This window comes from Bos mutus, chromosome 25, assembly GCF_027580195.1.
Source record: "Bos mutus isolate GX-2022 chromosome 25, NWIPB_WYAK_1.1, whole genome shotgun sequence".
Classification (NCBI taxonomy): domain Eukaryota; kingdom Metazoa; phylum Chordata; class Mammalia; order Artiodactyla; family Bovidae; genus Bos; species Bos mutus.
The window spans coordinates 38,967,218-38,995,171 of NC_091641.1; the positions used below are offsets into that span (position 1 = coordinate 38,967,218).

The 27,954-nt window shown below is 47.0% G+C and overlaps 1 protein-coding gene across 1 annotated transcript in view; it reads left to right on the top strand.

Moving 5' to 3' along the window:
- CREBBP (CREB binding protein) overlaps window positions 1–27,954 on the top strand; it is a 119,283-nt gene that overhangs the window by 85,648 nt on the left and 5,681 nt on the right. Inside the window, exons 13-28 of the mRNA XM_070362471.1 lie at window positions 253–441; window positions 1,887–2,303; window positions 4,082–4,261; window positions 5,184–5,373; window positions 9,499–9,617; window positions 10,409–10,648; window positions 11,010–11,098; window positions 16,472–16,552; window positions 18,061–18,117; window positions 20,494–20,571; window positions 20,895–20,962; window positions 24,923–25,073; window positions 25,409–25,555; window positions 26,161–26,274; window positions 26,823–26,988; window positions 27,291–27,458. Of these exons, the coding sequence (XP_070218572.1) occupies window positions 253–441; window positions 1,887–2,303; window positions 4,082–4,261; window positions 5,184–5,373; window positions 9,499–9,617; window positions 10,409–10,648; window positions 11,010–11,098; window positions 16,472–16,552; window positions 18,061–18,117; window positions 20,494–20,571; window positions 20,895–20,962; window positions 24,923–25,073; window positions 25,409–25,555; window positions 26,161–26,274; window positions 26,823–26,988; window positions 27,291–27,458 (2,454 nt within the window). The remainder of the gene's footprint in view (window positions 1–252; window positions 442–1,886; window positions 2,304–4,081; window positions 4,262–5,183; window positions 5,374–9,498; window positions 9,618–10,408; window positions 10,649–11,009; window positions 11,099–16,471; window positions 16,553–18,060; window positions 18,118–20,493; window positions 20,572–20,894; window positions 20,963–24,922; window positions 25,074–25,408; window positions 25,556–26,160; window positions 26,275–26,822; window positions 26,989–27,290; window positions 27,459–27,954) is intronic.

Below are 27,954 nucleotides of genomic sequence, written 5' to 3' on the forward strand. Positions count from 1 at the left end.
AACTCCTAAAAGGCGTATTTGAACTTTACACTATGGCATGCTGTTGATTTCTGTTCAGAGGACTGTGTGGAGCTGGCTCATTAGAGATCTGCATGAAAAAGTGTGCAGAATGCCTGGGAGCCAGGAGGTCTTAGTGCGTGGTGGGGTCCCCTCCTGTGAAGGGGGTAGTTGAGGATTCCTCTCTCTTTCGGTTCACCTTGGAGACACAGGCCCTGCAGCCCTCTGAACACAGTGGCACATGTTGTCTTGTAGATGGCTATTTCTCCGTCCCGAATGCCTCAGCCTCCGAACATGATGGGCGCGCACGCCAACAGCATGATGGCCCAGGCGCCTGCGCAGAGCCAGTTCCTCCCGCAGAGCCAGTTCCCGTCGTCCAGCGGGGCGCTGAGTGTGAGCAGTGTGGGCATGGGGCAGCCGGCGGCGCAGACTGGCGTTCCACAGGTACTGTCCATCGTTTTAGTTGTCATTTTCTTAATTTTTGTTTGTATATTTTAAATTCTAAGCTTCACATGTGATCCTGAGAGACACTGGTTTTTGAAGAGGGAGTGAGGAAAGATCCCTTGAGTTTACGCTTAATGATTTGGCACTTGTTGGTTTAAACTGCCGAGGTGAAGTCCAGCTAACTGGGCCATTTGAGTAGTTCCCTTCTTGTTGAATGTGGTTTTATTCATTCAATATAATGCTGGCGGGGACTATTTTCCACTCATTTCACCGCCTTTCCCCGACTTCTATTAATTGTTAGAGTACATCAGATTGCTGCTGTGTACAAATGTACATGTATTTAAAACAGACCAACTGTTCCCCTGAGAGATCAAATTCATTATTTAACTTAACATGAATAACATTGAATAATAGGCAGTGACTACACTAGATTCACTAAGTAAACACTTATTAAGTAATTGTTTTTTAAACGTTTTATTTGTTATGATTTACGTTTGGCTGTGCCGAGTCTTCCTTGCTGCGTGCAGGCTTTCTCTAGTTGCAGTGAGCGGAAGTTACTGTCAGCGCGCTGCCCAGGCTTCTCCCTGGGGTGGCTTCTCTGGCGGAGCATGGCCTCTAGGCATGAGGGCTCCAGTAGTTGTGGCACGCAGGCCTAGTTGCCCCACGACATGTGGAATCTTCCCCGACCAGGGATAGAACCTGTGCCTTCTGCACTGGCAGTTGGATTCTTAACCGCTGGGCCACCAGGAAGCCTGATGCCTCTTAATTAATTCTTTATTTGCATAAATTTTATTTCTCTAGCAAAGGGGTCGACAAGTTTGTCCTGTAGATATTTTCAGCTTGGTGGACCGTGAGGGAACTGTTCTGCTCCACTGCTGTGACACAGAGGCAGTCATAGACATGTGCGTTCACACGTGAGTGAATGGAGAGGCTGCTGGCCAATAAAGCTTTATTGACAGAGACCAGCAGCTAGCTGGGTTTGGCCTTGGGCCCTGTGTGCTTGGCAGATTCTTGCTCTAGATTCAGAATAGCTTTTTAGTTGGCCCACAGGTAATTTTGAAGCATATCCCTAGCTGAGAACTACCATACTGAAACAATTCAGTGTTTGAGTAACTCATTTTTTTAAAAAAGACAAATACCTTTTCCAGTGGCCTTAGCTGTTGGTGGATATTATGGAACATGAGCTAGTAACTGAAGTGTATGTGTGTGTGTTTAAGCCAGAGATTTCTACACTTACATAAATCCAAGCTTGATTACTACAAAAGCAGGTTACTATAAGCATGCAGGTCAGTGACACGTTACAAGTGGAACGTTCCCGTATAGTCAGCAGACCTCATCCAGAAACCGTGTCAGGTTCTCATATATTTAATTCTTTATGTCTGCTGCCACATTGTCAGATGGAGGGGAGACCAGTTTTAACTCGCTCTTTTCCTTCTGCCTGTCAGGGGCAAGTGCCAGGGGCCGCTCTTCCCAACCCCCTGAACATGCTTGGGCCCCAGGCCAGCCAGCTGCCTTGCCCACCAGTGACACAGCCGCCGCTGCATCAGACCCCGCCTCCCGCCTCCACGGCCGCCGGCATGCCGTCTCTGCAGCACCCAGCAGCTCCCGGGGTGACGCCCCCCCAGCCAGCTGCGCCTACCCAGCCTTCAACTCCCGCATCGTCTTCCGGGCAGACTCCCACCCCGACTCCTGGCTCCGTGCCCAGCGCCAGCCAGACGCAGAGTACTCCTACGGTCCAGGCAGCCGCCCAGGCCCAGGTGACCCCGCAGCCTCAGACCCCAGTGCAGCCTCCATCCGTGGCCACCCCACAGTCATCGCAGCAGCAGCCAACACCTGTGCACACGCAGCCCCCCGGCACCCCGGTGAGCCCCTCGGCCTGTGGCCGTCTGCCCACAGAGTTGCAGATGAGAACTTGCCCCTGAGCAGTTGGTCGTGAAGCACCACAGGTCTTGGTGCAGCTGCACAGCGAGTGTGTCTGCAGCCTGACGGAGCTGTAACGGGTTGTGTGTTCATTCCAGAATGGGCTCTGGAGGCCAGGTTTGGCAGGACATGACTTGTGATTATCTTCCCAGTTAAACCAGCTTATAGAAATCAGCAACTGAAAGAGCTCGTACATGGGTCCCCTGTAGAATATTTCAACTATCCATAGGAGCGTCACCTGTCACAGGTGGTCATCTCTGAGATTTAGTTGTCTTGAGGGTTTGATAAGCAAGTCAGTTTTTTAATTGTACATACTTTGACCTTGCTCGTCAGCCTTGTTTTCCAGTTGGAAGCTTTTTCTTTTTCATGACAAAATGGCACAGCCAGGTTAGCACTTCTGTGGCTCAGATCTCCCCACTCCTCCGGGGAGGTGGCAGTGGCAGGGTCACAGCATATCCTGTGTCCCGGTCCCGCGCTCTGCCGGTGGCACCCGGCCGGGCTCCCCCACATGGGGCCATCCCCACCCACCCCAGGGGCCCGAGGCTACTGTTTCTTACCGAGCCATGGTATCTGTTTTCTTACCAGCCTAATTTAAAAACTTCCTTCCCCCTGAAATGCGTTAACTTTATTTGTGGGGGCTGAGGATGTTTATTTATAAAATGTCAAAATTAATCCCAAGATGAGTCCCAAGATGACACTTTTTATTTTTCCATAGGGAGTGTTCTTATTGTTTCTTATTTTATGTTATCTCTGAGTAAGATCCCTTTGTAATGTTACGTTTTTATTTGTTTACTTAAAACTCTTATCAGGTAAATCTTTGAAAACTTGAGAGCTTTTTTTGAGATTTCATCTCTTAATGCTTGTTTACTCCTCCACCACTGTTCCTGCAGTTAACAGGCTAGTTATACACTCTTGTTCCGTGAAGTGAAGTCGCTCAGTTGTGTCCGACTCTTTGCGACCACATGGACTATAGCCTATGAGGCGCCTCCGTCCATGGGGTTTTCTAGGCAAGAACACTGGAGTGGGTTGCTATTTCCTTCTCCAGGAGATCTTCCCAACCCAGGGATTGAACCCGGAGCTTCCCTTGTGGCTCAGCTGGTAAAGAATCCACCTGCAATGCGGGAGAACTGGGTTCAATCCCTGGGTTGGGAAGATCCCCTGGAGACAGAAAGGTTACCCACTCCAGTATTCTGGCCTGGAGAATTCCATGGACTGTATAATTCATGGGGTCGCAAAGAGTCAGACACGAGTGAGCAACTTTCACTTCGCTTCACTCCCGCATTGTAGATAGACGCTTTACTGTCTTGAGCCACCAGGGAAGTCCATATAGGTACTTTATTCCCCTTCTGACAGTGTATATACACATATTTATTATTCATCCTTTTACCAAAACCATTAGGATCGTTGTTGGAAAGAATTGAATTTAAAATAGGTTCTCTGACTTATGTAGAAAATTCCCAGAAGATAATTTTCTATCACAGTGTAGAAAGCTTCTGCTCTTGTATCTCTGCATTGTTGACAAGAAGTCAGTTGTGTTTCTGCCTGATGTTGACTTCTCTGGAACTCTTCCTTTAACTCTTATATTCTTCAGTTCTCTCAAATAGGGGTGCCTGTTAGGTTAGTATTGAGAAAGAGTAACATGGATCTGTGTTGGGTGAGCAGCAGGGTTTAAGATCATCTGTGTTGTTTACAAAGATAAGTGATTTTGGTTTCCCCACAGCTTTCCCAGACAGCAGCCAGCATTGATAACAGGGTCCCCACTCCATCCTCAGTGGCCAGCGCCGAAACCAACTCCCAGCAGCCAGGCCCCGAGGTGCCACTGCTGGAGATGAAGGCCGAGATCAAGACCGAGGACACAGAGCCCGATGCTGGGGAGCCCAAGGGAGAGCCTGGGGCTACGGTAGGTGCCTTTCCTGGACATGGGTGGATGTGCTGCACACAGAGGTGCCATGGGGCGCCCGGGGGAGGCGCCAGGGTCCGCCGTGCGTGTCCCTGCGTCGCGTTTCACTACCCCACTCAGTTATGGTTCAAGTGCAGAAGAGATTAGAAACAGATGGGTTGTTTATTTTTAGATATTAGGTATGGGTTTATTTTTATTTTGCCAGAAGTGAAGAGCACTGGCTTATATTTTAAATGTTTAAATCATCCAACAACTTTTTCACTGCTGTTCCTCATTCATTTATAATTCTCCAGAGGCAGGCTGCTCAGGCGGTGTGTTCTTTTACTAATTAACCTGTGGCAAAAGTTGAAAACTGGCAGACCGTGGGCTGAACCCAGTCTATAAATGTATTTTGTTTGGCCCACACAGTATTTTTAAAATGGGAAATTACAAATAATACTCTAGACTTCTGACTTTTCTTGGAAAATGAGGAGCTTTGCCAGCACCGTGTGGCAGCAGAGCAGTCTGGGTGGGAGCGCCGGCATGGCGCTCAGGCGGGTCACAGCTCCCCACTGCCTCCCTCCGCGCTTTCTGCTGTTCTCGTGGGCTTCCTCTGCCAGGCCTCTGAGCAGTTGGACTTTCCATCCTTCCCACAGTTTTCAAGGAAATTCTTGTTCCAAACTAGAAATATATGTAAAACTACTGAAGAGGTAATGGTATATGCAATGTTTGTTTTTAAGACTATAATACACTGGCACTGTATTAAAGCGCCTCCCAGGCATTCGACCTTTCCTTTTGGGAGAGAGAGAGTGATCGATGCAGCTCTGACTAGGGGAGGTTTTAACAAGCCTGTAGAGACTTTAAGGGCCTTCCGATAAGGCTGGGTAATAACAAAGATCTCTCATAGTCATGTATCTGTGTCTGTGACTCTGTTTTTCTCAAGATGATGGAGGAGGACTTACAAGGATCTTCTCAAGTTAAAGAAGAAACAGACCCGACAGAGCAGAAGTCAGAACCAATGGAAGTGGATGAAAAGAAAACTGAAGTGAAGGTCGAAGCTAAAGAGGAAGAAGAGGGCAGCACCAATGGGACAGCCTCTCAGTCCACGTCCCCTTCGCAGCCTCGCAAGAAAAGTAGGTCGTGTTCTCAGGAATTTACGTGGCGCTGCTTTTCCATCATGTTACGAGTGCATTATGTGGTTGTAAAGCTAAAGCAAAAAAAGAATTCCATCCCTTCCTGTTGCCCTTCTTACTGGCCATTCCCCCAGTTTTAGAAATGGTGACAGCTGGACTCCAGGGCACCGGCCCACAGGGTTTGTGCTAGGGCTCTGAGGAGCAGCCCACACCCAGCCTCTCCAAGGTGGTGCTGGCTTTACTTAGCATGCTGTGGACACCCACGGATGGTCTCCATTGATAAGGTGACCAGGAGCTTGATGTTGGGGAGTTACCACCATGGCAACCTGTGGGCTATTAAGTTTGTAGGTTTCTGCTGGTGCAGATGGAACTGAGTCCAGAGTTGGGGGCTGGGAGCATAGAACCAGGGACCAGTGCAGTGGGAGGAGGGCAGCAGAGAAGGGAAGATGCTGGAGTTCTGAGTAAGCAGGCTGAGCCAGGCTCATGGTGGAGGGCAGATAGAATCCATCTAAGACGTGTCCAAAGTAGGGAGGAGGAAACAGTGTCAGAAAACTGTCAGGTGACAGAAACATGAGACGAGGCTCAGTGGTTCAGGGGTTGCAGGTGATGCGTTTAGGAATGATGGCAGAAAAACTCAGAGAGGCTCATGCTGTACAGTCCTGCTGCCCTGGGACCCTGGGGATCACAGAGGACAGCAAGCCTCAGGCTTGTGGTCTCAGACCTCTTTACACTCTTAAAAATTGACCATCCCAGAGAAGTTATTGTTTGTATGGATCATCTATGACTTCTACTCTGCTAGGTGTCTTTTTAAATATTTATTTAAAACTGAATGTGTTTCATGGCACCCATAAGTAACACACTTCTGTGAAAAATAACTTCCACAACAAAAATAATTGGAATGGTGACATTGTTTTTCACAACTTTGTTTCTCGGAGAATTAAGTGAACACGGCTGGCCTCTCCTATCTACCTGTCCCTTCGCTGTTGTATTCTGTTGTTTGTTTGACGGACACAGAGAAAATCCAGCTCCACTCAGATAAGTAGCTGATAGACAAGAGTATTTTAATATTTAATAGCCTTTTCAGGTACTTGTAGATAATTCTTTCTTGACACTACACAAAAATTCAACAAATAGAAGTTTCTTAAAGGCTGTTTGCAGTGTGACGTCTGAATCTGTAGCCCTGAATTTCTCGTGCTCTACAATTTTTCTGTCTTGTACTCAGACTGGCTCTTTTGCCATTGTATGACTTTTTTTTTTTTAAAGCATGATCCTTTGGTCATTTGGGAATTTTGCTCATCTTCCAAATGTTGGCATACTTTATTATGTAATATTTTTAAAAATCACATTTATTAATATCACTGTGACTCGCTTTAAAAAGTCTTGTAAACTTTGACAAGCTGTCAAGCTTGTGTAGCAGATACAAGTTTTTCAAAAATTCTAATTTTTGATGAAAGTCCAAATTGTATCATTGCTAGCAAATTGCGTCAGTTGTCCTGGAAGTAACTGGTGTACTTGGTTCATTTTTGACAAAATGTCGTGTACCCGGATCTGAGTAACCATAGCTTGTCTGTCAGCCATTCTCTCTAGTTTTCTGTGTTCCATGAGAAATTGCAGTTACTTCAGCTCTTAGCTCAGCACTCAGACGAGTGCTTTCTCTGAAGACAGCGACTGCCTGCAGCAGAATGCTTTCTGACAGCTTCCCTGTTTGTCGTGCAGAATAAAAGAGCTGTAGCCGAGGGCTGAGATTTAATAAAAGTAAGGATTTTTGCTCCTTCATCAAGGACATTTGTTAAGTGCAGATGGCATTTTACCTGTGTATGCAAGACAGCCCTGAAGAGCGCGTGGCCACTGAGTCACGTCAGGCGCTGCGGCCTGGTCCCGTTGCCGTGCTGGTGTCCACGGTACTCCGTGTTGCTCTCACCCCATCTGTGTGCATGTCAACACAGTGCAGAAAGCAAGTGATGACCGAGTGTTAGCGTGAAAATCATTGTGCATCATGGAATTGGATTTCACACACCCTGGAAAAGCCCTCAGACAGTGCTGGAACTTTATGCAATGATGGAAATGCTATGTGTCTGCCCACTCTGTAACCACCTCTGCCTCTGAGGTGGAACCAGCCGTGTGTGGCTCCTCAGCACTTGAAATGTGACAGACGTGCCTGAGGAAGTGGGTTTTTTACTTTATTTAATATTAATTCATTTCCATTCAGGTAGCCGCACAGGCTGGTGCGGTCCCCATAGACAGCATGGGGATCCCCAAGTCATCCGTGGGCCATGCTGTGGACACTGCTGACGTGGCCCCTCTGGTTGTCTGGAGAAGGTTTCAAGCCAGAGGAGTGGAGTGACTTGCTCATAGGACACTGCACTAGTCGGTGGCAGGAACTTGTTTCAAGTACAGCTCCTGACTGCTACCTCCACTCATTTGGAGTCTTGTTATGTCAACGTAGTGGTTAAAGACAGGAGTTAGAAATGACTTTTCCTTGCCATAGGTTTTAAATGTTCAGTGAATGAATGAGCAGTCGTCCAGAGTGAGACACATGTAAGCGCCGTAAGCGATCAACTCCAGAAGCCCAGTGGGCCTGGGACAGTGCGTCAGCAAACCGTCCGGGCTGCCAGGGAGGGCGTGTTTCGGGCTGTGTACGTCATTGGGTTTCTGTGGCAGCTGCCGGTGCCTGCCTTGTGCGGGGAAGGCAGCCACAGACACACGTGCACAGATGAGCATGGCTGTGTTCCGATAAAGCTTTCTTTTGGAAGACTAAACAGTGATTTTGTGTAATTCACGTATCATGAAATATTATTCTTTTTTTCCCTAACCATTAATAAACTTAAAAACTATTCTCAGTTCCCAGGCCCATACAAAGGCAGGCAGCTGGCCAGATTTGGCCTGTGGGTCATGGTTTGCCGACCCCTGATTTAGAAGAATGAAGAAGCTATTGATTAACTAAAGAATTGCTTTCTTATAAAGAGTTATTCGAAGAAAACCAAGCTCTGTAAAAGCAGACTGGAAGAAAAAGGGTTAGCTGAGGGCAGGGTTTGCCTGTGTTTCACAGCTCCATGGGGCACGTCTGCTCCCTGGACCAGGGCTCTGGCCTCCAGGGGAATGTCTGTACTGGGTGACCCTGGTGCCCACTGACCGCCAGGCGTTCTGCAGCACAGGAGGCCGATCAGGACACCTGGGCGGTCCCTGCTCTGGTGGCAGTAAGCCCTCTAGAAACTTCCCAGCCAGTGCCTGCTTCTCTCAATGTACCCAGTGCAATTTTTACGGTATTTTAGTCTGATTTATAAATTTACAACTTACAATGCATCCGTTCTAGAAAATACTTTCAAAATCCGAAAAACTATGAAGTGGAAACCTCCTATCACTTAGGACCTAAGCCATCAGAACCCGTCTGCAGTGTTTGCCTCTCTGATGATTGGGCTGTGTGCAGGGGTGTGTGCCAGCGAGGGTTGTGAGACACTCGCTGCTGCCTTCACGGTTCCCGCACCCTTGCAGTTCACGAGGGGCTCGTGTGAATGAATGGCAGCCAGTGTTTATGCTACGTCGGTGACAACACTAAGTGTAGTAGGAAGTGGGTGGGCCTGGAGCTTGGAGACTTGGTTATTGCTACATCTGCGAGGGGGCAATAGAGCACTTTTGAGGAGAATGCATATTTTTGTAGCTTGCTTATGATGTACATTTGTTGGTGAGGTTGTAACAAAACCATCTGTCTCAGGTGGTGTGAGTTTACTTCCGCCCGGAGAAAAGGCCCGTTCTGGTGAAAATGGCTCTGTTTCCACACATTTGATCAGTGAGGCAGATTTGGAAGTTAGCTTCAGTTTTTTTCTGTTCCAACAGAATTTGGTGTTGGAAATCTTTTGTTGAGCAAGCAAACTTCTCAGTGTGGTAGTTTTGCCTCATGATGTGGATGCAGTTTTAAAAACGCTAGTGTGGGGGGTGGAATTAAAAAAAAAACGCTAGTGTGACTGTGTTCTCAGAACCCCTGAATGGTAGCTTGAGAAAGTGCTCACGGCCGGGAGGAAGGTGACTTGGGCCTCCTCAGAAGCAGCCCAGCTTCCATTGAAAAGCTCTGCAGGAGGAGTCTGGGTGCCTTGTCAACAGTGTCATTTCCTGTGTTTTCTAACGCAGTCTTCAAGCCGGAGGAGTTGCGCCAGGCTCTGATGTCAACCCTGGAAGCTCTGTACCGACAGGATCCAGAGTCCTTACCCTTTCGGCAGCCTGTGGATCCCCAGCTCCTGGGAATTCCAGTAAGTGGATGTCATGAAAACACTGTGGCTTTTCCAGTATGCTTCAGGAGCATCCACGACACTTGCTTAATCTCTCTAAATTGAGTAGAGTAAGATTTTTTTCCCCCGAATGTAAAGAAATTAGTTTGTTGTCAAAATAGAAATATACTTTTGTCTTACTAACTGAAATGTGTGTGTTCCCCCACCCATTTCCATTGAGCCCCAGGGTCGTGGGGGGATGCGGGAAGATGTGGGAGCACAGCCCGGGGCATGCAGCCTCTGTTGCCTTGCTTTACTCGTGGGTAAGACTTTGTCCACTGGAGTGGGTTTAAAGAATTGGTGCAAGTCCCTTATAAACCACATGGGCCTCTCACTTTGGCATCCCTGGGTGCTCTTGCAAAGGCCGTGGTGACCAAACAGGTTCTATTTAGTCTTATTACTATTTTTGTTTGTCTTAAATTTCATTTTGCTTGTTAGGACCAAGAGTAAATCTCTAGAAAAACATATTGTCTGATAAATATGCTCACTGTTTTAATTCAGTGGATCAAAATCTTATTTTTAAAATCTGACACTGAAGGACATCTCTTAATAAATAATTCATTTTTTTTTCTTTAAATTTGCTTTTGAAGTAATATGATCACACTTAGTAACTACCATCGTAGAGTAAAACCAGAGGAAGGTCAGGAGTTGCTCTCTTTTTGGTCACTCATTAGGTTACACTGGTACTCTCTGCTGTTTTAAGGCAAAGCTGCCAGATAAGGCTTACATTGGGGGTTTGGGATCAGCTAGACTGAGAGCCTTTTGTCTTTCAGGATTACTTTGACATTGTGAAGAATCCCATGGACCTTTCCACCATCAAGCGGAAGCTGGATACAGGGCAGTACCAGGAGCCCTGGCAGTATGTAGACGACGTCTGGCTCATGTTCAACAACGCCTGGCTTTACAATCGGAAGACATCCCGGGTCTACAAGTTCTGCAGCAAACTTGCAGAGGTCTTTGAGCAGGAGATTGACCCCGTCATGCAGTCCCTTGGGTATTGCTGTGGACGCAAGGTACAGTTGGAACTTTTTTTGAATTCAGCCAAAGAGGATGTTATGAGGATATGATGGACTCTGTACTTTGGCCACACCTGTATATTGAGAAGGACCCAAGTGGAGTCGTCTGAAGCTAGAAGTTCTTATGGGTCAAGCATTCCTGGCTGCCCTGGTGTCCATTCATCTATCTGTAATAAATGTCCCTTAGACACTAATTTTGTCCCATTTTATCCAAAAATATCTTTAACAAGAATCATTAAAAGACTACTCAGTGTACTAACAACTAATTTACTAGCTAAATCTAGTTCTCCATATCAGACACAGCATTACATGACAGTAAATGCATTTATTTTTAATATTTTTTCCTTTGTTTTTGCAGTATGAGTTTTCCCCACAGACTCTGTGCTGCTATGGGAAGCAGCTGTGTACAATTCCTCGAGATGCTGCCTACTACAGCTATCAGAATAGGTAAGCACTGAGCAGTTTTCTGAATTATGGGACAAAAAGGTCGTCTTAGGGCAAGGCAGGCTCATCTGATTGCAGCTTGGTTACATTATTTCTTTCGTGAAGTTTCAGTGAAGTAGGCTGAAGTTACATTGTTTCTCTCTTCCCAGTCACTCAGTTAGGCCCAGGGTCTCTTAACTTAAAAGCATGCTTGTATAGTATAGAATTTCAACTCAAAGCTGCTTGCTGCACTGCACTCTTTGGATTAGGAACATTCGTTAAGCCATAATGTCACCATATGAGAAAGAGTCTAAGTTGAAGTTAACTCTAACAAAGGTTGATGGGCCTTTTTCAAGATACTAATAAAGTTGAAGCATTGTATTTTACCAGTCTGACTGTAAATATTTGCCTAGCTAAATTGACCTGCACAGCCTGATGGAAAGACTTGTGTTTGTGCTGATTCATTAAAGAATTGAGTTTATGAATGACTCCGTGTCAGGAGGTGGCCTTTTCAGGGCTTAGCGAGTGACAGGGATGCTTGAGAAATCTTGGTTCTAATCTTGAAATGTGGAGACGGCCAAAGAGTAGATCTCTTGTCTTAAGTAGAAGGAGAATGAAAATAATTTTTGTTGTTGATCCCCTTACCTAAATATGGCTTCCTGGTTTGGGGACTTGTCTTGAAAATTAAGCTCCAAGGTATCCATGGCTCTAAGTATCCATAGCATGAGGGCATCCTGCCTTGAAACGGGTGGTATTTCTTGGTCATATTCAGTTACCTTGCCTCCATTTCATGAACTGACAACTGAATTCTTTTTGTGACCAAGATGAAACTTCATGCCTGTTCTTTGTCTTTAGGTTCAGGTATTAAATGTCAGCTTTTGGGTCTGATGTTTTGATTATTTTTATCTTACTTGCTTGTAGTAATTGCATATGTTTTAACACTTCAAAGAAGATAAGTACGAGGCTTTTTATTTATTCAAAGGTACATGCAGAGGCCTGAATGATTTGGAATGTTGCAGTTATTTTTCTTCCAATTACGTTTTTTTAAATTATTCTTTAAAAAAATATGTAGGGAATTCCCTGGCAGTCCAATGGTTAGGATTCAGGGCTTTCACTGTGGTGGCCTAGGTTCAATCCTTGGTCAGGAAACTAGGGTCCTACAAGCCGCATGGCACAGTTGGGGGAAAAAAAAAAAAGGTTAAAATTTTAAAAATCTAACCATATTTAAGTTCATTAACAGCTCCCATCAAAATGCTATTGGGAGGTGGGGGGGGGAACTGTTGACCTAAAAATATCTTAAGACAAGGTTTCTAAGCCTAGTCTGGCTCACTATCCCAGTGAGATGCTGGTTCCAGGGAAAGAAGCGAGTCCCCAGCAGGCATCTCTAGCAGAAGTGCTGCTGACACAGCTGTCCTGATGAAAATATTTCAACAGTTAGAATTTAATTTCTCCTTTAACGTGCTCTTCTATCCCTGGAAGCATTTTAATACTAAAAGTTTGAAATGATATCATAGCCTTCGTAGTGGAGTCTCTCCACAGTGGCAAGTGTTGTTTTGGGAGTTCTGGCCCCTCCTTTTACAGTTTTAGCCCAGAGACCTTTGACATAGCCCAGAACCTGCTTGTCGATGGAGTGGGCACAGTAACACCCCCAGTTGACACCCTTAGCTGTCAGTCTCCAATGAGACAATGAGTAGGAACTCACTTTGGGAGCTGATAGGCGCCAAACAAAGCAAAGTTATGAATTTTTAAGGAAATAGGTTAAAATGAACTCTGAAAAATGCCCCCACTAATTAAGTGCACAGCATAGTTTGGGTCTAGAAGGAAAAGCAGACAGCGGATTGCTCACCACCATCTCTCCAGTTCGGGGCCTTTTCCTTGTGGGCTTCACTGTTCTGGGTCCTGTGGCCCCACCTTTGCTGAGGTGCACAGGCTTTGGCCATATTTAAGTGGAGAGCGGTTGTAGTTCAGTAGGACAGGTAGCGTCAGCGTCCACTACTGCCCCCCAGAGGGCGGTGTTGATGGGAGGATTCTGTTGAAAGTTCTGAAATGTCCAATTAGATTTCTGTGTAGCATTTAATTTTTACTGAACAAAAGTGATATATTTTCCTTAAGAGTAGAAACATAAATAAAGGAGTTCTTTTTTACACATAAGACATTTTAAGAGTGTGAGCACACCGCTCCTCAGCTGAGTCTCACGAGGTGTGCTTCCTGGAATACGGACATGGAAGCGACGCCGCGTTGAGTCTGAAAGCAGCGGTCTCGTTCTGTGATGGACATTTCAACTGCTTCCACTTTTATTCTCAGCCTTGACTGTTTAAGAGAACGCTGTGGTGTTCTTTTGAATAATTGTTTTGGCATTTATAGTTCTAAACTGTTGGGCACTTAGAATAGGAAATTCTATGGACCGTTTAAACAAGTGAAACTAATTTATAAGCTAGTGTATGGTTACATTTTCACTTGTTTCCATCATACTTCGAAATTTTGAAAGTAAGTCATGTTGGGAAAACCATTCTATAGATTTTTCCAGTTATTACTGATAGATGAGAATAGATATCTATTATCCCAGTTATTTGTGTATACTTATATGGTACTTAAAACAATCTGCATTTGAAAATTTACTCCATACATTCAGTTACCCTTACCGATGAACTATGCAGTGACACTTACCGACTTTAGGTGCCCAGATATACATCGTCATCAGGTTCTGTGAAGCGTTTCTCCTTTACAATTCCATATTCATCAGACTGCTTCCTCGTGTCAGGCGGAAAGGCTCTTACGGCTGGAAAGAACCATTATGTATTTCCAGGGTGAATAAAGATGGGGCAGGCTGGCATTAACATCTGCCACCTGCTGATTCCCAAAGTGGTTCCCACCTGCTGGACCAGATGGGTGGCTATGCCCACTCTGTGAGCTATCATCATCTCAGAAGGGTGCTCCAGGGAGGCCCAGACCCTTCCCCCGTCCTCTCCCCATCCACCTGAGGAGGTTTGATTCTCCAGCATCTCCGCTCTGGCTCTTGGACAGGCACTCTGTCCCTTCCAGTTTCTGAACCTGAGGTTTTTAGGGATGGGAGTTAGTTATATGCAGACAGTGTAGGTTTCTGCAGCCACCTGGGGGCTGCCATTCAGCCACCAGTGCTCTGTTCTGGGCCAGTTTCCTCCAGTGGAAATGATGGGTTTATGATTCCTGTTCTGTAGATGTTGCTAGGTGTCTTGTCCTGCTTGAATAAAAGCAGTGAGTTGTCCAGGATTTTAAAACCATTTAGACTCGCGTGTAATTATTGTGGCAATTTCATTTCAAAATGTGTTCAATAGTACTCTTCGAGCTAGCCCACTATGGCCGGATGTTTGCTCATAATGAATTGGAACACTCATTCATTTTAAAAGGGACACAATTTGGCTTTGAAGAGATAACATTTTTACATATTGTTCTGATTGCTGCATAATTGGTTTACAGTATCTATATTTTAATTCTTTCTTGCTAGTTATGATTATGCCCTCCTACACATGAAAATTCCTTTTATTACATGATTTCAAGGCTCTGTAAAAATATTTACAAAATAGTGAATAACCAGAGTGTTACTATAGTTCATTCAGAGAAAGAGACACGAGATACATAGTTTTTAAAAACAGCATTGTTAGTCTGTTTATTCCTGGTCAGTTTTTAATCTTGGTAGACTTTGTTAATTGAATTAGTTCTAAATAAACTGGTCCCAGCAGGAAACTCCCAGTTGCTACACACAGTGAATCTGTCATGTTCATCAACAGTCTGAAAAATTGGATAATCTTGAAATGCATGCATGCTAAAGTTTTATACTTTTAATTCACTGTATGTGTTTAGTCAGTGAAATATGGCAGACAACAATGCTCACTCAGTGTGTTTAATTAAGGTTAGGATTAGAACTTGTGGGGATCTGTTTTAGGGGTAATGGAGACAAGCTGGCCAGGCAGTGGCCTGAACCTCAGTCATTTGTAGCTACACGTGTGTGTGTGTGTGTGCATGTGTGGCTGTGTGTGTGTGTGTGTGTGTGTGTGTAGCTGCAAGCTGCTACATCTCCTCCTGCCTGTGTGGTTCCGTGTGGCGCTCCAGTCTCGTCACAGTGTCTTTAACACTAATCCTCTTGGCATCTTGTAGATGTACTTTTGAGCACTAAAACCACATTTTATTGTGCTGCCGTTGCTACCATATATTCATCCTTTTCGCTTGTGCAGTTCACCTCATTCGGCTTGTTTACTTCTGCGGTATTCCTCTGTGCCCATCTTGTTTTTTGCAGCATCACATGCATTTTTGTTGATTTCTCATTTGTGTCCTTTCCAAACATTTAATAGTTTTTATTTAAACTAATCTTATTTGGTAGCTTGAGCCCAGGCTCTATATTATAAGAAATTGGGGTGATGGATAATTTCTCAAATGCAGATTGTGCTTTAAAGATTAACTCTAAATTTGCTTAACTTGGATTGTTCCCAAGTCAGAGCAATCATTGAGTATCTCAGATTGATGAATGATTGGTTCCAGTACCAAAAAGTTTAAAGTCAAAGCATAGAATTGAATTTTAAGATTGTTCATGGATTTACATATATTGTATTGCTTATACAATATATCATAGTTTGTTCTCTGTATATTCTTACTGATAAATGGCTGGAAAGTCTTTGACCCCGATTGCATTTCTGTTAAGTGTTTGTCTAGAGTATGGATTTGGTTTCATTTCTGTTGTAACTCAATTAACTAAGTGAGTAACATGAGAAAAATAACAGGAGAAAATTAAAACCAGTTCTGGGTGCTCAGCATTTTCATACCTTTAAAGATCTGGCTTAATATCGGAAATAAAATCTGTGAATTGCTGTCAAGCATAAATTTCCCATTTTGAAAAATAAAACTATTTCAGTTTAAATTGCTTTTTTAAGGACTTTTGTCAGAATGTTTTGTTCAAAGTAAATTTTTTCCATCTCAAACCCTGGAGTTACGTTTGGTTTTCTCTAAGTAAGAACAAAATCCAAACTCCTAAATGTAGGCTCCTTGCAATTCTAGTATTACCAATTCCTTGAAAACATTTGCATTTTGGAGCTGAACAAGCCCGTTGTTAGTGATGATGGCCTGGGATGTATGCAATGAGACCGAATGCTAATCAATGCTTTGCCTTGGCTTTCTGCTCTGTGTTGTCTTGGTGTTTGCGTCTTACCTTTATGTCTGTGCTATTTGTTCCCTCCCCTGTTCTCTAATCCTGCCCTTCCCCACCTGCCCCTGTTCCTTTCATTGTCCTCACTGACCCATCAATCAACCAACAACGCCCCCCCTTCGTCGTGGTGATCTGCCCTGCTCTGATTGGTGGCTTCGTTGCTTGGGTGGCTGTGTGTTATGATGGACCAGTTCACCCAAGTATGGCCTTCTTGCTGACAGGTATCACTTCTGTGAGAAGTGTTTCACAGAGATCCAGGGGGAGAATGTTACCCTGGGTGACGACCCTTCACAACCCCAGACGTAAGTACCATCCCATCATTTCTCTTGGGGGTGACCCTGGATTGTTGTTTTCCTCTTGTCCACGATTGAAAGGGAAGCACCACTGCCGTTGTGACTTTTCTGTTGTGTATATTTCATAGTAACTGTACCCACATTCATACTTTACAGTGTGGCTGAATCTCAGTGCCATGCCCACGTCCTTCCCTCCACCCAGGATCTTGATGCTATAGCCCCTGTTGAGTCCCGGGGCCTCTTGTAACCTTGCTCTATATCTCTTCTTCCAAAGCACTTGCTTTTTCCCAGTGGCTGTCAACTTCCATTTGGGGGGATTATAAAATTTCCTTTATATCTAAGAAACCAGATAATCCTAGTCACAGAATTGGCAGTAGCAAAAGTGAGTCTTGTGTGCGTACCCCGTCTCCAGCATTTAGTTGATCTTCCCCTGAAGCCTTTGTCCTTGAAGTTGTGGAGGTAACAGAAGCCAGATGGGGAGACCCCAACGAGTACATGTATCTCCCTCCTCACTAGAGGCTGGATACCTGCTCACAGCTCCAGCACAGACAGGCACGAGTTAGTTCATTCATTCCCTCCCCTCGAGTTCACCATTTCCTGCCTGATGCTTATCCTCTGATGGAGTAGACAGATGTCCAGAATGTGGTGAGAAAAAAAGCAGAACCAAATCCTCAAATTGGATGGTCATGGGGCCTGAAGACCTGCCAGCCACCATAGCCACCCAGGACTGCCAGCACTGTGCCTCTCTCTCTTCTCCTGACTCTGCCCTAACCCCTGCCACCCAGAGAAGTCTGCTGGTGCAGCTGCCCCCACAGGCAAGAAGGGCTTCCCAGTGAAGGAGTTTCCAGTGCTGTTGCAGTGACATTTACTCTCTATCCAAATGCAGAACAGACCATAGGCACCCATAAAATATATAAACCAAAATGTCAGAAATTCTACTTACTCAATTTCTTTTTCTACCCCCTGTCATCTTGATTCTTTGGTCCAATTGTGTGATTAATAATTGGATTGTATAATTCTGCGAATCAAGTAATTCACGTATACACTGATCACAACAAAAGGACAATAGAAATGAAACACTCAGCCCTTAAAGAATAAGTAAAACATCCCCAAGTACATGCTGAAGGAACATTGTAATTGGAAGAATTGGTTACACCAGTCTTGGTCAGATTCAGTAGCCATTTATCATATACATTTGGAAATTAGCAGGTTTGAGTCGGAACATAATTTTCCCACCACATTTTGACTGAACTTACTTACTTAAATCTTGTAATAAGTGTTGATGAGCATTTTGAGGAAATATTCGAAGGAAGACAAAAATAAATGGTGGTGCTTTCTGTGGAATTAAATTTTATATGTTCATGCCATCATTGCATCCACTTGAGAGTTCTGACCATCATTTACTTTTTATGTGAAGAACTAGTTATAGGATAATATTCCAGAGACCCTGTAGTTTATACACAACAGATAAAATTTAGTTAATTAACATTTTTCCTCTTTCCCCCCCCCCAAATAAGGACAATTTCAAAGGATCAGTTTGAAAAGAAGAAAAATGATACCTTAGATCCTGAACCGTGAGTATACAGCTATTTCTTTCTGACTTTTAGGTTTTAACTTTCAGATCGGGAAAGTTCTTCCATGTGATTGGGTTGCTGTAGAAGACACTGGAAATAAACATATTGCCCTGGGTGGAACTTTCTGTGTGGATTTACTTCAAATATGGATTGTTTTTTAACTCACGCAAAAGATGTGTGTCTGTAACATGCTGTCCAGCTGCTGAATTTTACCAGTGAGACGAGTAGGTGGATGTTTTGGTTCTGTTAGAACCTCTGTAATAACTTGGTCATCATTGTCTTTAAGAAGCCATTTAGTGTGATTCTTTAGAGACTAAAGATAGTATTTGGTGAAGGGGTCCTAGTATCACTTAAAGGGAATTTTTAGAGAAACTCTTAGAAACCAATTGTAAAAAAATAAATAACGGGAAGCCCGGTATTGTGTTGGATTGGCTAAAAAGTTTGTTCAGTTTTTCCACATGATGTTACAGAAAAATCCAAAACAGCTTTTTGGCCAGCCCACTTGTGCTTGCCACCATCTTTGGTATGGTATGTTTCCAAAGGTCGCTGTGTTCAGTGATCAGTGAGAATACTCAGTGTGTAAAATTTGCTTTATAATAACCCCTTAAGAGGCCTCAGAGCCCCTCCTGTGCTGTGGCACCTCCCAGGTCCCCAGAGCCAAGTCCTGAGGGCACCCCAGTGTGTGGAGACACCTGTCTTGTTCTGTCCCCGTGGTGAATGCCCGTCCGGGGCTGCTTGGTGAGCAGAGGCTGCAGCCCTATGGGTAACTGATAAACGTGGCCGTGGTGCGTCCAGAGCTGAGAAGCAGGTCCTGCCCTCCCTAGGCTCAGCTTCCAGCGGAGAGCACAGACTTCACTGTGTCAGAGCTGCTTCAGTCTCTCCTGCCAGCCATGCTGGCGGGGGTTGAGAGGGGAGCAGTGAGGGAGGGCACGATGAACAGTTCGGAGAGCGCCTGGTGCATGAAGAGCTGGCTTCCAGTCTCTTTGTGGAAAATGTTTACTTTATATTGGAGTATAGTTGATTTCCAATGTTGTGTTAGTTACTATATTAACTTTCCAATTGCAGAATACTTTATGTTGAGGTAGTAGGTACCAGACAGTGGGGAAGACACAGATGGATAAAGGGGGCCTGGCCTGCAGCCGTGTGTCTTCTAGTAGGACAGACAGACGGATGGTAGCACAGGCAGCAGGAGCCAGTAAGGTGTCCAGAGGGAGGGGCCCTAGCCCAGGCAGAGTGGCATCCTGGAGAAGGTGGTGCTCACCTGGAGGGGGCGTGGGTGGGGGTGGGCAGATCGTTGCAGACACAGAGCAGTGAAGGGGCCTGGAGCACCAGCAGTGGTGCAGGTGAGCGCGGGTGGGGCCCCCGGCACGAGGAGGCAGGGGTGCTGGGTTCCCTGGCGCCTGACTTGGTGTGGCTGCAGAGGTTTTAAAGGACCACATAGAGTGGGAGGAGGGCAGCCCGGGAGAGAGCGCTCGAGGACGGCGGATGAGGCCGCTGCCGTGCTGCCCGCTTTGCCTGTGGGTGTCCAGTTTTCCTTCAGCAGAGCAGGGACAGAGAAGCTGGGTTAGGTTCGATCTGTGGTCGAAGGCTCGTTCTCAGCAGGGGCAAAGGGTGGGCCCGGGCCAGGACCCGAGCCGTGGTGTGAGAGCGTGCCTCAGGTCTCAGGGCCCAGCACCTAGGCTGAGAGGAGGAGCCAGGGCCCCAGACGGCCTGCAGAAGTGCAGTGCTTGCTGGGCCCTTCAGCCTCCACAGGGTGTAAGTCGTGGCAGCCTTAAGGGCATGGCTGAAGAAACAGGCCTTGACCTTTAAGCATGTTTGACGATGAAGATTACTAGGTGAGGAGATAGGGTCCGGGTGAGCCATGCAGAAGCTGTGAGGAAGGCAGGCGATGAGGTGAATCCCAACCTCTGCAGTGTTTCCTTGAACAAAGGCCATCATTTCCCACCCTGGCGACTGACTCAGAGCAGACATTTCCTGTGCGAGGCGAAGAACAAGAGCTTGTAACACTGACAGCATTGTTTTCTGCTGTTGAAGTCCGTTTAGGCATTTGTAGTCGTCTGGAGCAAGCACTGGTCTTGAAAATGTGACCTGTAAGATAGGCCTTTGTCATAGCAGTTTTTAGAAGTAAACTTTCATTTCTGGTTACAAAAGAGATGAGGAGAAGAGAGGAATGAGGCATTGGTACAAAGAAGGGGAGAAAGTCAGCTCTTCCTGTAGAACACATCCTACTGATGCGTGTTTCAAATATGGCCGAGTCAGTCAAGAGACACGTGAATGCTGAGGAGTCTTGAAGTCTTCATGGCGACAAGGTGTGAGCACAGCACTCAGGTCCACTGTGCAGTTCTGCGTGTGACAGGGCACTTCTTTGTCTTCTAGTTTTGTTGACTGCAAGGAGTGTGGCCGGAAGATGCATCAGATTTGTGTTCTCCACTACGACATCATCTGGCCCTCAGGGTGAGTAACTTCCTGGTGATTTCCTGAGACTCCAGGAAAGGGAGAGCAGTCTGCACAGAGTGGAGGGGAGGGCACTGGCGGCTGCTGTGCCTCTCGTTGTCGCCAGCAAGGATCCGGCAATTAGAGGGATGGCAGTTGGTTCTAAATTTAAGTCTTAAGTGTTTGCCCGCTTTGGGAATTGTAGAATCAAAGCAGTCTGCCTCTTCACTTTTGTATAATGATGTGATGTAAATTGCCAGCAAAGTATTTTAATGCTGCATTTCACTAGTTTGGCAACATATACTGTTTTATATAATCTGATCACACCCATTATTTTTTTGCAGTTTTGTATGTGACAACTGCTTGAAGAAAACGGGCAGAACTCGAAAAGAAAACAAATTCAGTGCTAAGAGTAAGTCATGGAAGGGTTTCTGTTTCCTGGTCTGTACATCTTCCCAATCTTCCTTTGGTTCCTCTAACACACGGCTTCAGGGCTTGCTTGTCCCGGGTCTTTATCTGTGGCTTTGTTTTCTAATACTTGTATTTTTCTCATCTTACCCTTGAAGAGAGTCATTTAGCTTAATCTTTATGTGAAAGTCAGCTTTATGATCAGACTGTTTTAGATGAAAGTTTAGAAACTTTAGGAAGTTATATAGTACACTTTGTGAATTCTGAGAAAATGTCATCAGATCCTTCTCAGGAAACTTGGAAGTAATGCACGGACACACATCCTTTGGTGACGGGTACACTCAGCCCCGGGTACACGTGCGGGTGTCTGTATGCCCATCAGTAGGTGTGGACCCCGCTGTTGTGAAGGGTGACCCTCTGGGACCCTTGGAAATCAGCCAGCATCACCAGGACCGGCCGGAGCCTGGTCTGCCCAAGGGCTGCGTGGGTGTGTCGCTGCTGCACTGGTGTCTGCGTGGAGCACCGTGTCGCTACAGGAGTAAACTGTCCTAAGGGTATGGTGTGTCATCTTCGTTAGCTCGGCTCTCAAGTGCCGGGGCCACCTTCTGTAGCTTGACATTCCCAACCATCCTGTGCTGAGTCAGCAGCAAACCTGAATAGGAAAAGTCCCTGAAGGACTTCCCTCGTGGCCCAGTGGATAAGAATCCACCTGCCAGTGCAGGGGAAATGGGTTCAATCCCTGTCTGGGAAAATCCCACACACCTTGGGGCACCTAAGCCCGGGGTGTCACTACTGAGCTTGCGCTCTGGAGCCTGGGAGCCAGTTACTGAGCCCGCACGCTGCAGCTGCTGAAGCCGGCACTCCCCAGAGCCCGTGCTCTACAACGAGAGAAGCCACCACAATGAGAAGCTCTCACGCCGCAACTCAAGAGTAACCACCACGCGGCACAGCTAGAGAACGCCTGCATGCAGCAACGGAGACCCAGTGAAACTTAAAAAAAGTAATTCATTTTAAAAGGGAGGAAAGAAAAGCCGCTGCAGCAGTGCCTTCAGAGCCCAACCCGCCCCCAGACTCCTGGCTGCTCTCGCTTCTCTCCAGCAGGACCCGCAGCTAGCAGCACACTGCTCGGGGTCCTCGGCCAGAGCTGGGCTGACGAGAGTAGAAGAGAGATGGGATGTTGCGGGGGTCAGTGGGCAGGAGAGAGGGGTGGCAGGCAAGGAGGAAGCCTCTCGGAAGCTCTCCAGATCGGTGTTGACTCAAGTTCAGACTGTGTCATTACCAAAGTCCAGCTATCCTGTCACTTAAACTCTTGTCAAGCCTTTTGAAATATTGATAAAATCACCAGCTGGTGTAATAGCTTTCTTTAGATTGGGGTTTCTGTACTGACATTTGGGCCAGAAAAATCTTTGTTATGGGGGCTAGCCTTTGTAGAATTTTAGTAGCAGTGTGCTTAGTCCCTTAGTCATCTCCGACTCTTTGCAACCCCATGAATCGTAGCCCACCAGGGTCCTGTGTCCATGGGATTCTCCAGGTAAGAATAACAGAGTGGGTAGCCATTCCCTCCTCCAGAGGATCTTCCTGAACCACGAATCAAACCTGGGTCTCCTGCACTGTAGGTGGATTCAGCAGCAGCTGCCCACTAAATGCCACTGCTTCCCCTCCCCCACCCCCCATGAACAGTGGCCATGAGAAATGTCTCCGTACGTTACCAGATGTCCTGGGCAGGGGGTGCAGGTGAGGACTCCTGCTTTAAAGGATTCATTCCGAGTGATGTCACTAAAGTAGTCAGCAACTTAGAATCACTTTCCTGGGCCAGAGCCTCACTGACCAAAACAAATTGCTAGGAAAGCTAGTTCTCAACAGAAGAGCAGTTGCAGCCTGAAGATAGAGCGGTGGAGGGATGAGGTGGGACAGGAGAACCTGAGAGCTGGTCCAGCCCCCACCCCCACTCTAGAGTCCAGCGAATGGCAGAGAGTATGTGGACCTTTAAAGGTGTAGAACATTGACTTACAGAAAAGGACCTTAAAAGTGCAGCATCTCCCCTTGGTTTTTGATTTGAGCACGAATTAGCATCATCTCTGCAAGCATCTGTCAGTCACAAGAGAAAAGTTGCCTCCTGGGTGTCTGCACTGACTTGGTGCAGGGGCTGTCTGTCCTGCCCCATTTTATGTAAGGAACTTGAGTGTTTTTGAGTTTTGGTGTCTGTGGGACTCCCAGAACCTATCAGCCCCCCATGGACGCAGTGGGACAACTGCATTGAAAATACCTTCCAGCTGCTGGTCAGCCCGTGATGCTAACAACTGACCAAAACCACCTCCCTACCTTTCTCTACTTGGCTGGTTAAAAACGCAAAAAGTAACAACGCCAAGTGTTTTGGAGGTCAGTGTCAGAGTGTTCTTACTGTGTTTGTTTATGGAAATCCTTCCTAAGAAAGATGCAGCCCGGAGGTCAGAAAGCACAGGCTGAAGGGTTTGATCACATAAAGGGGAATATGAGGCCTCCATCACGTGCTGCGGACAGGCATATGCATGATGGGGTACAGTTTAAAATGTCCGTTTTCAGACTCAGCAGTTCCACTTTGACCCACGTCTCCCACAGGAATATTTGGGGATTTACTCCTGTGCATTGTCGGGAAGTCATGGTGCGTGTAGCCGCGATTTCATGAGGGAAGGGGTGGTGGTCCCTGTGGCAGGGCTGGGTGGCCGTCTCAGCTGTCCTCCCTTGTGGACTGGAAGCCACCTCCTGAGGGAACAAAACCTGCTCAGTGCCCATGTGCGTGGGAGCACTTGGGGGTGAGAACGAGAGGGTTTTCTTCAGGGTCTTCACAAAGATAGATGAGGTGGTTGTGTGAGCCCTTTGCACCTGATTCCTTGTTTCTCAGGATGGCTGAGAAGCCATGGGTGGTCACGGGAGTGGGGGTGCAGAAGTTTATACTTTTAATGGGGTTTTTATTTCATTGCCATTATTAAATTTTTTTCCTTTAAATCACTTTCATTGAGGTACAACTTATATACCCAAAAACTCCACCATTGGTGTGTTTATTGCAGAGAGACTGAACTTAAAAAATCTAAATTTTGCAGGTATTTCTTAACCTCAGTAAGGAATCAAGCCATGTAATTATAAATATAAATTCAAGCCATCTTTATGCAGTCACTGTCGACCTTTTTGCAGTTTTCCCTTCTAGTTTTTCTTTCTGCACATGCACAGCTTTTTTCTGCCGTGAACTGTATGTGTAGTTACGTGCTGTGTAACTCCTATCACAGGGGCCGCTCCTGGGAGAGGGAGGGTACAGGAGGGATGGGGAATGGAGCCCACCAGGAAAGGGGCCTGGCCAGTCTGCATCCTGGGGCAGCGGCTCCTGCTGCCCAGGTTTGGAGCCCTCGCAGGACTGGACTGGCTCGGTCATCTTAGATTCAGCAGCAGGACGCCCCTTGGAGCTGGGCAGGAAGGGGCATTCATGCCAGCCTGCCTTCCAGGGAGAGCAGCATCAGGCTTCCTGTTTCTGTTAAAAGTTCTTCCAGAGTGGGAACCAGCCTCGGCACAGCCAAGACCCCGAGCAGCCATGTGGGCACAACCAGGGCAGAGCCTGGTGTCACCAGGATCTGGGCACGTGGGGCAGGAGGCAGGTGGACCCTGTGTAGCCCCCTCATGCCTGCTCCTCTGCTTAACTCTGGAGCCCATCTTCTTTCAGATTTGGGTCCACCTTTGTGGCTCTTCTGCCCCTTAGAGTTGGAAAAAGATGGAAATTTGGGACGTTTGATAGCAGTTTCCAGTGTGTGGAATGCCTAAGACTTCAGGGTTCACTTTTCTCTCGTAAAATGCTCACCTTATAGGATCTCATGAGATCCTTTCTGTATTTGGAGAATGTCCGTCCTTAAAATATCAGACTACCTGGAAAGAAAACGTGGATTCTATAGACTCGGCCCTTCCTAAGCCCTCTCATTGCCTCTTCTGGATTTTGCAGGACTACAGACCACACGGTTGGGAAACCACCTGGAAGACCGAGTCAACAAGTTTTTGCGGCGACAGAATCACCCTGAAGCTGGGGAGGTGTTTGTCCGTGTGGTGGCCAGCTCAGACAAGACAGTGGAGGTCAAGCCAGGGATGAAGTCACGGTTCGTGTGCAGATGTTGTCCCAGTGGGCACCCTGCCTGGTTAACCAGAGCCCCACTTTCTGGCAAGGCTTTAGAGTCTGGCAAGCATAATTTGAGAGCTTGTCATCAATTAGCATGTAGCCACCCTTCTCTCAGCATCCCACACTCTTCAGGGAAGGGGGAATCCCTGTCTGAGTGAGGCTGTCACAGAGAATGGGGTTGCAGCTCTGAAGTGCCTGGGCCAGTGGTCCAAGGGGGCGACCCCACCTGCGTTTCACCTGCGCCACACGGGTCAGAACAGCGAGTCTTGTCTGTGTAAACGGTGATGCATGCAAACAGAAGGCTCTTTGTTCCAGGTTCGTGGATTCTGGGGAGATGTCGGAGTCTTTCCCATACAGAACCAAAGCACTCTTTGCCTTTGAGGAGATTGACGGGGTGGACGTGTGCTTCTTTGGGATGCATGTCCAGGAGTACGGCTCTGACTGCCCCCCGCCAAACACAAGGTAACCCTCAGCCTCCTGATGTGCACGCACCTTGTGCTGTGTCGGTGACCAGGGCTCTAAACATCCTGGGGAACCGCTTCAGCAACCAAACAAGTCAGTTTGGTTTTCCCCTAAGCCAGTGAGAAGGGAAGGGTTTTGATGACTGTTGTGTGTTGAGTACATGGGTTCTGACCCTGATCTTGCTGTGGCCCCTGTCCCACCTGGGGCAGGTGAACTTATGGAGAAGGGGTGGGGACTGCTGCCTGGGCCTGAGTGCTCATTGATGGACCTGTGAAAACATCTCACCTCTGCCAAGAGTTACTTCCTGTTCAATCAGGAATCTGGGTGGATGGGAATCAGAAGTGGCTCTTCCTAGTGGCCCTGGTCTCTCCCTGTCATTGTCACGGTGAGAGATGATATTGCTGCCTAGTTCAGGGGTGAGATTGGATTCCATTGTCGATTGGTAGCAGAGGTTGCTGGTGGTGATTTTCTCATGTCTTGTTTGTGGCCAGTGTAGATGCTATCAGAGCAGTTTATTTCTAGAGCTTTCTTTGGATGCTGGTGTTTGGTTTCACCTTTGGGAGATAACCTGAACTTCGATTAATTTCTCCCTGCCCACCCCCCAGGCGTGTGTACATATCTTATCTGGACAGTATTCATTTCTTCCGACCCCGATGCCTCCGAACAGCCGTTTACCATGAGATCCTTATTGGATATTTAGAGTATGTGAAGAAATTGGGGTGAGTTGAATTCAGATTATCCAGAACTAATAAAACTCTGTCTTTAATTTTCACTGTGGCATTTATTTTGTGAAATAATTTTTTTTTTTTTTTTTTAACGTTTTCTGTGTTTTTATTTTGGTGTCCTTATATTCAGAGACAACCCTTCCTGACATCGTCTTGAGCCATGTGGGGCTGGGGCTTTCCCTGCCTTCTGTGTTCTCGCATTCTAGCCTGTTCTTAACACTTTGTTGAGGCATATTTTACATATCATACAATTCACCTATTTCACTTGTACACTTCAGCGATCTCTAGTAATCTCAGCAAGCGATGCAGCCGTCACGCCAACAGTTTGAGAATGCTCTCACGCCGCACTCCCACTCCCATGAGGGCCCTGTGGCCATTTGCTGTTCATCCCTGTTGGACCCCTGTCCTCAGCTGATCTCCTTTGTGTTGATTTCCTGTGTAGTTACTTCTGTCCCTGCTTTGGTGCCTGTGCCTCACCGTTACTCCTGAAGGCAGGGATGGTTTTGCTCCCTGCTTCCATCTGAGTTGTGTGTGTCCTGCAGGTATGTGACAGGGCACATCTGGGCCTGTCCCCCGAGTGAAGGAGATGACTACATCTTCCACTGCCACCCCCCTGATCAAAAAATCCCCAAGCCGAAGCGCCTGCAAGAGTGGTATAAGAAGATGCTGGACAAGGCCTTCGCCGAGCGCATCATCCATGACTACAAGGTGCGCGTGCCTGGGGAGGGGGCAGGGCGTCTTCACATGTCTTTCTCTCTGCTCACATGGGTTAGAATTAATAGCCACTTTAGGAGAAATGTAAAGCAAAAATTAAAAAAGTTTTAAAGGCATAAACTTAGAGGCAACTTCTCTGCCATCTGTGGAGACTCACAGACGGCAGCTTGAGAACAGAGGTGACACAGCCTCTGAGGCCGTGCGGTCCTTCCCCTGCATCGTGGCCCAGAGCCCCCTCCTCCCCAGAATGTCGCCCAGGCCCCCTAGTCTCACCGCTGCACTTGGTCATTCTCTAGGACATTTTGAAACAAGCAAATGAAGACAGGCTCACCAGCGCCAAGGAGCTGCCCTACTTTGAGGGGGACTTCTGGCCTAACGTGCTGGAGGAGAGCATTAAGGAGCTGGAGCAGGAGGAGGAAGAGAGGAAGAAGGAGGAGAGCACCGCGGCCAGCGAGACCACAGAGGTAACACCGGCCGCGCGCTGAGGCTGCGCTTCAGCGGCCAGGTCCTCAGCAGGGGGCCAGCCTCGTCCACGGTGGTGTTTCCGCACAGCCTCACCGCGTGATCACCCACCGCGGGGCCGGCCTGGGCCTGGACCTGGGCCGCAGCCCAGCCACGGTGCCCAGCTCCACGGAGACGCATGACCTCCTAGGTGGACGGGGGGCCTCGCTCTGGCTTCTCTGGGCAGGACGCCCAGGTCTGAAACCTGGAAAGATGAGAGGAGAGCATCCTGCAGGGAGCCCGGGAGAGATGGGCAGAGGTGCAGACGGGAGTTGTGGTCAGGAAGCAGTCCGTTCACTTTAACACTGACTTGAGGAGGAGGCTCATATTTGCAGGCCTCATGCACTTGCTCTGTTATAGACTGCGCCCTGCTCTCCACTGGGCACTTGTGTGTTTGTGCCCTCGCTCGGGTCACTCTAAGCCCCCGCTGTGTACAGGCCCCATCCTGAGGACTACAGT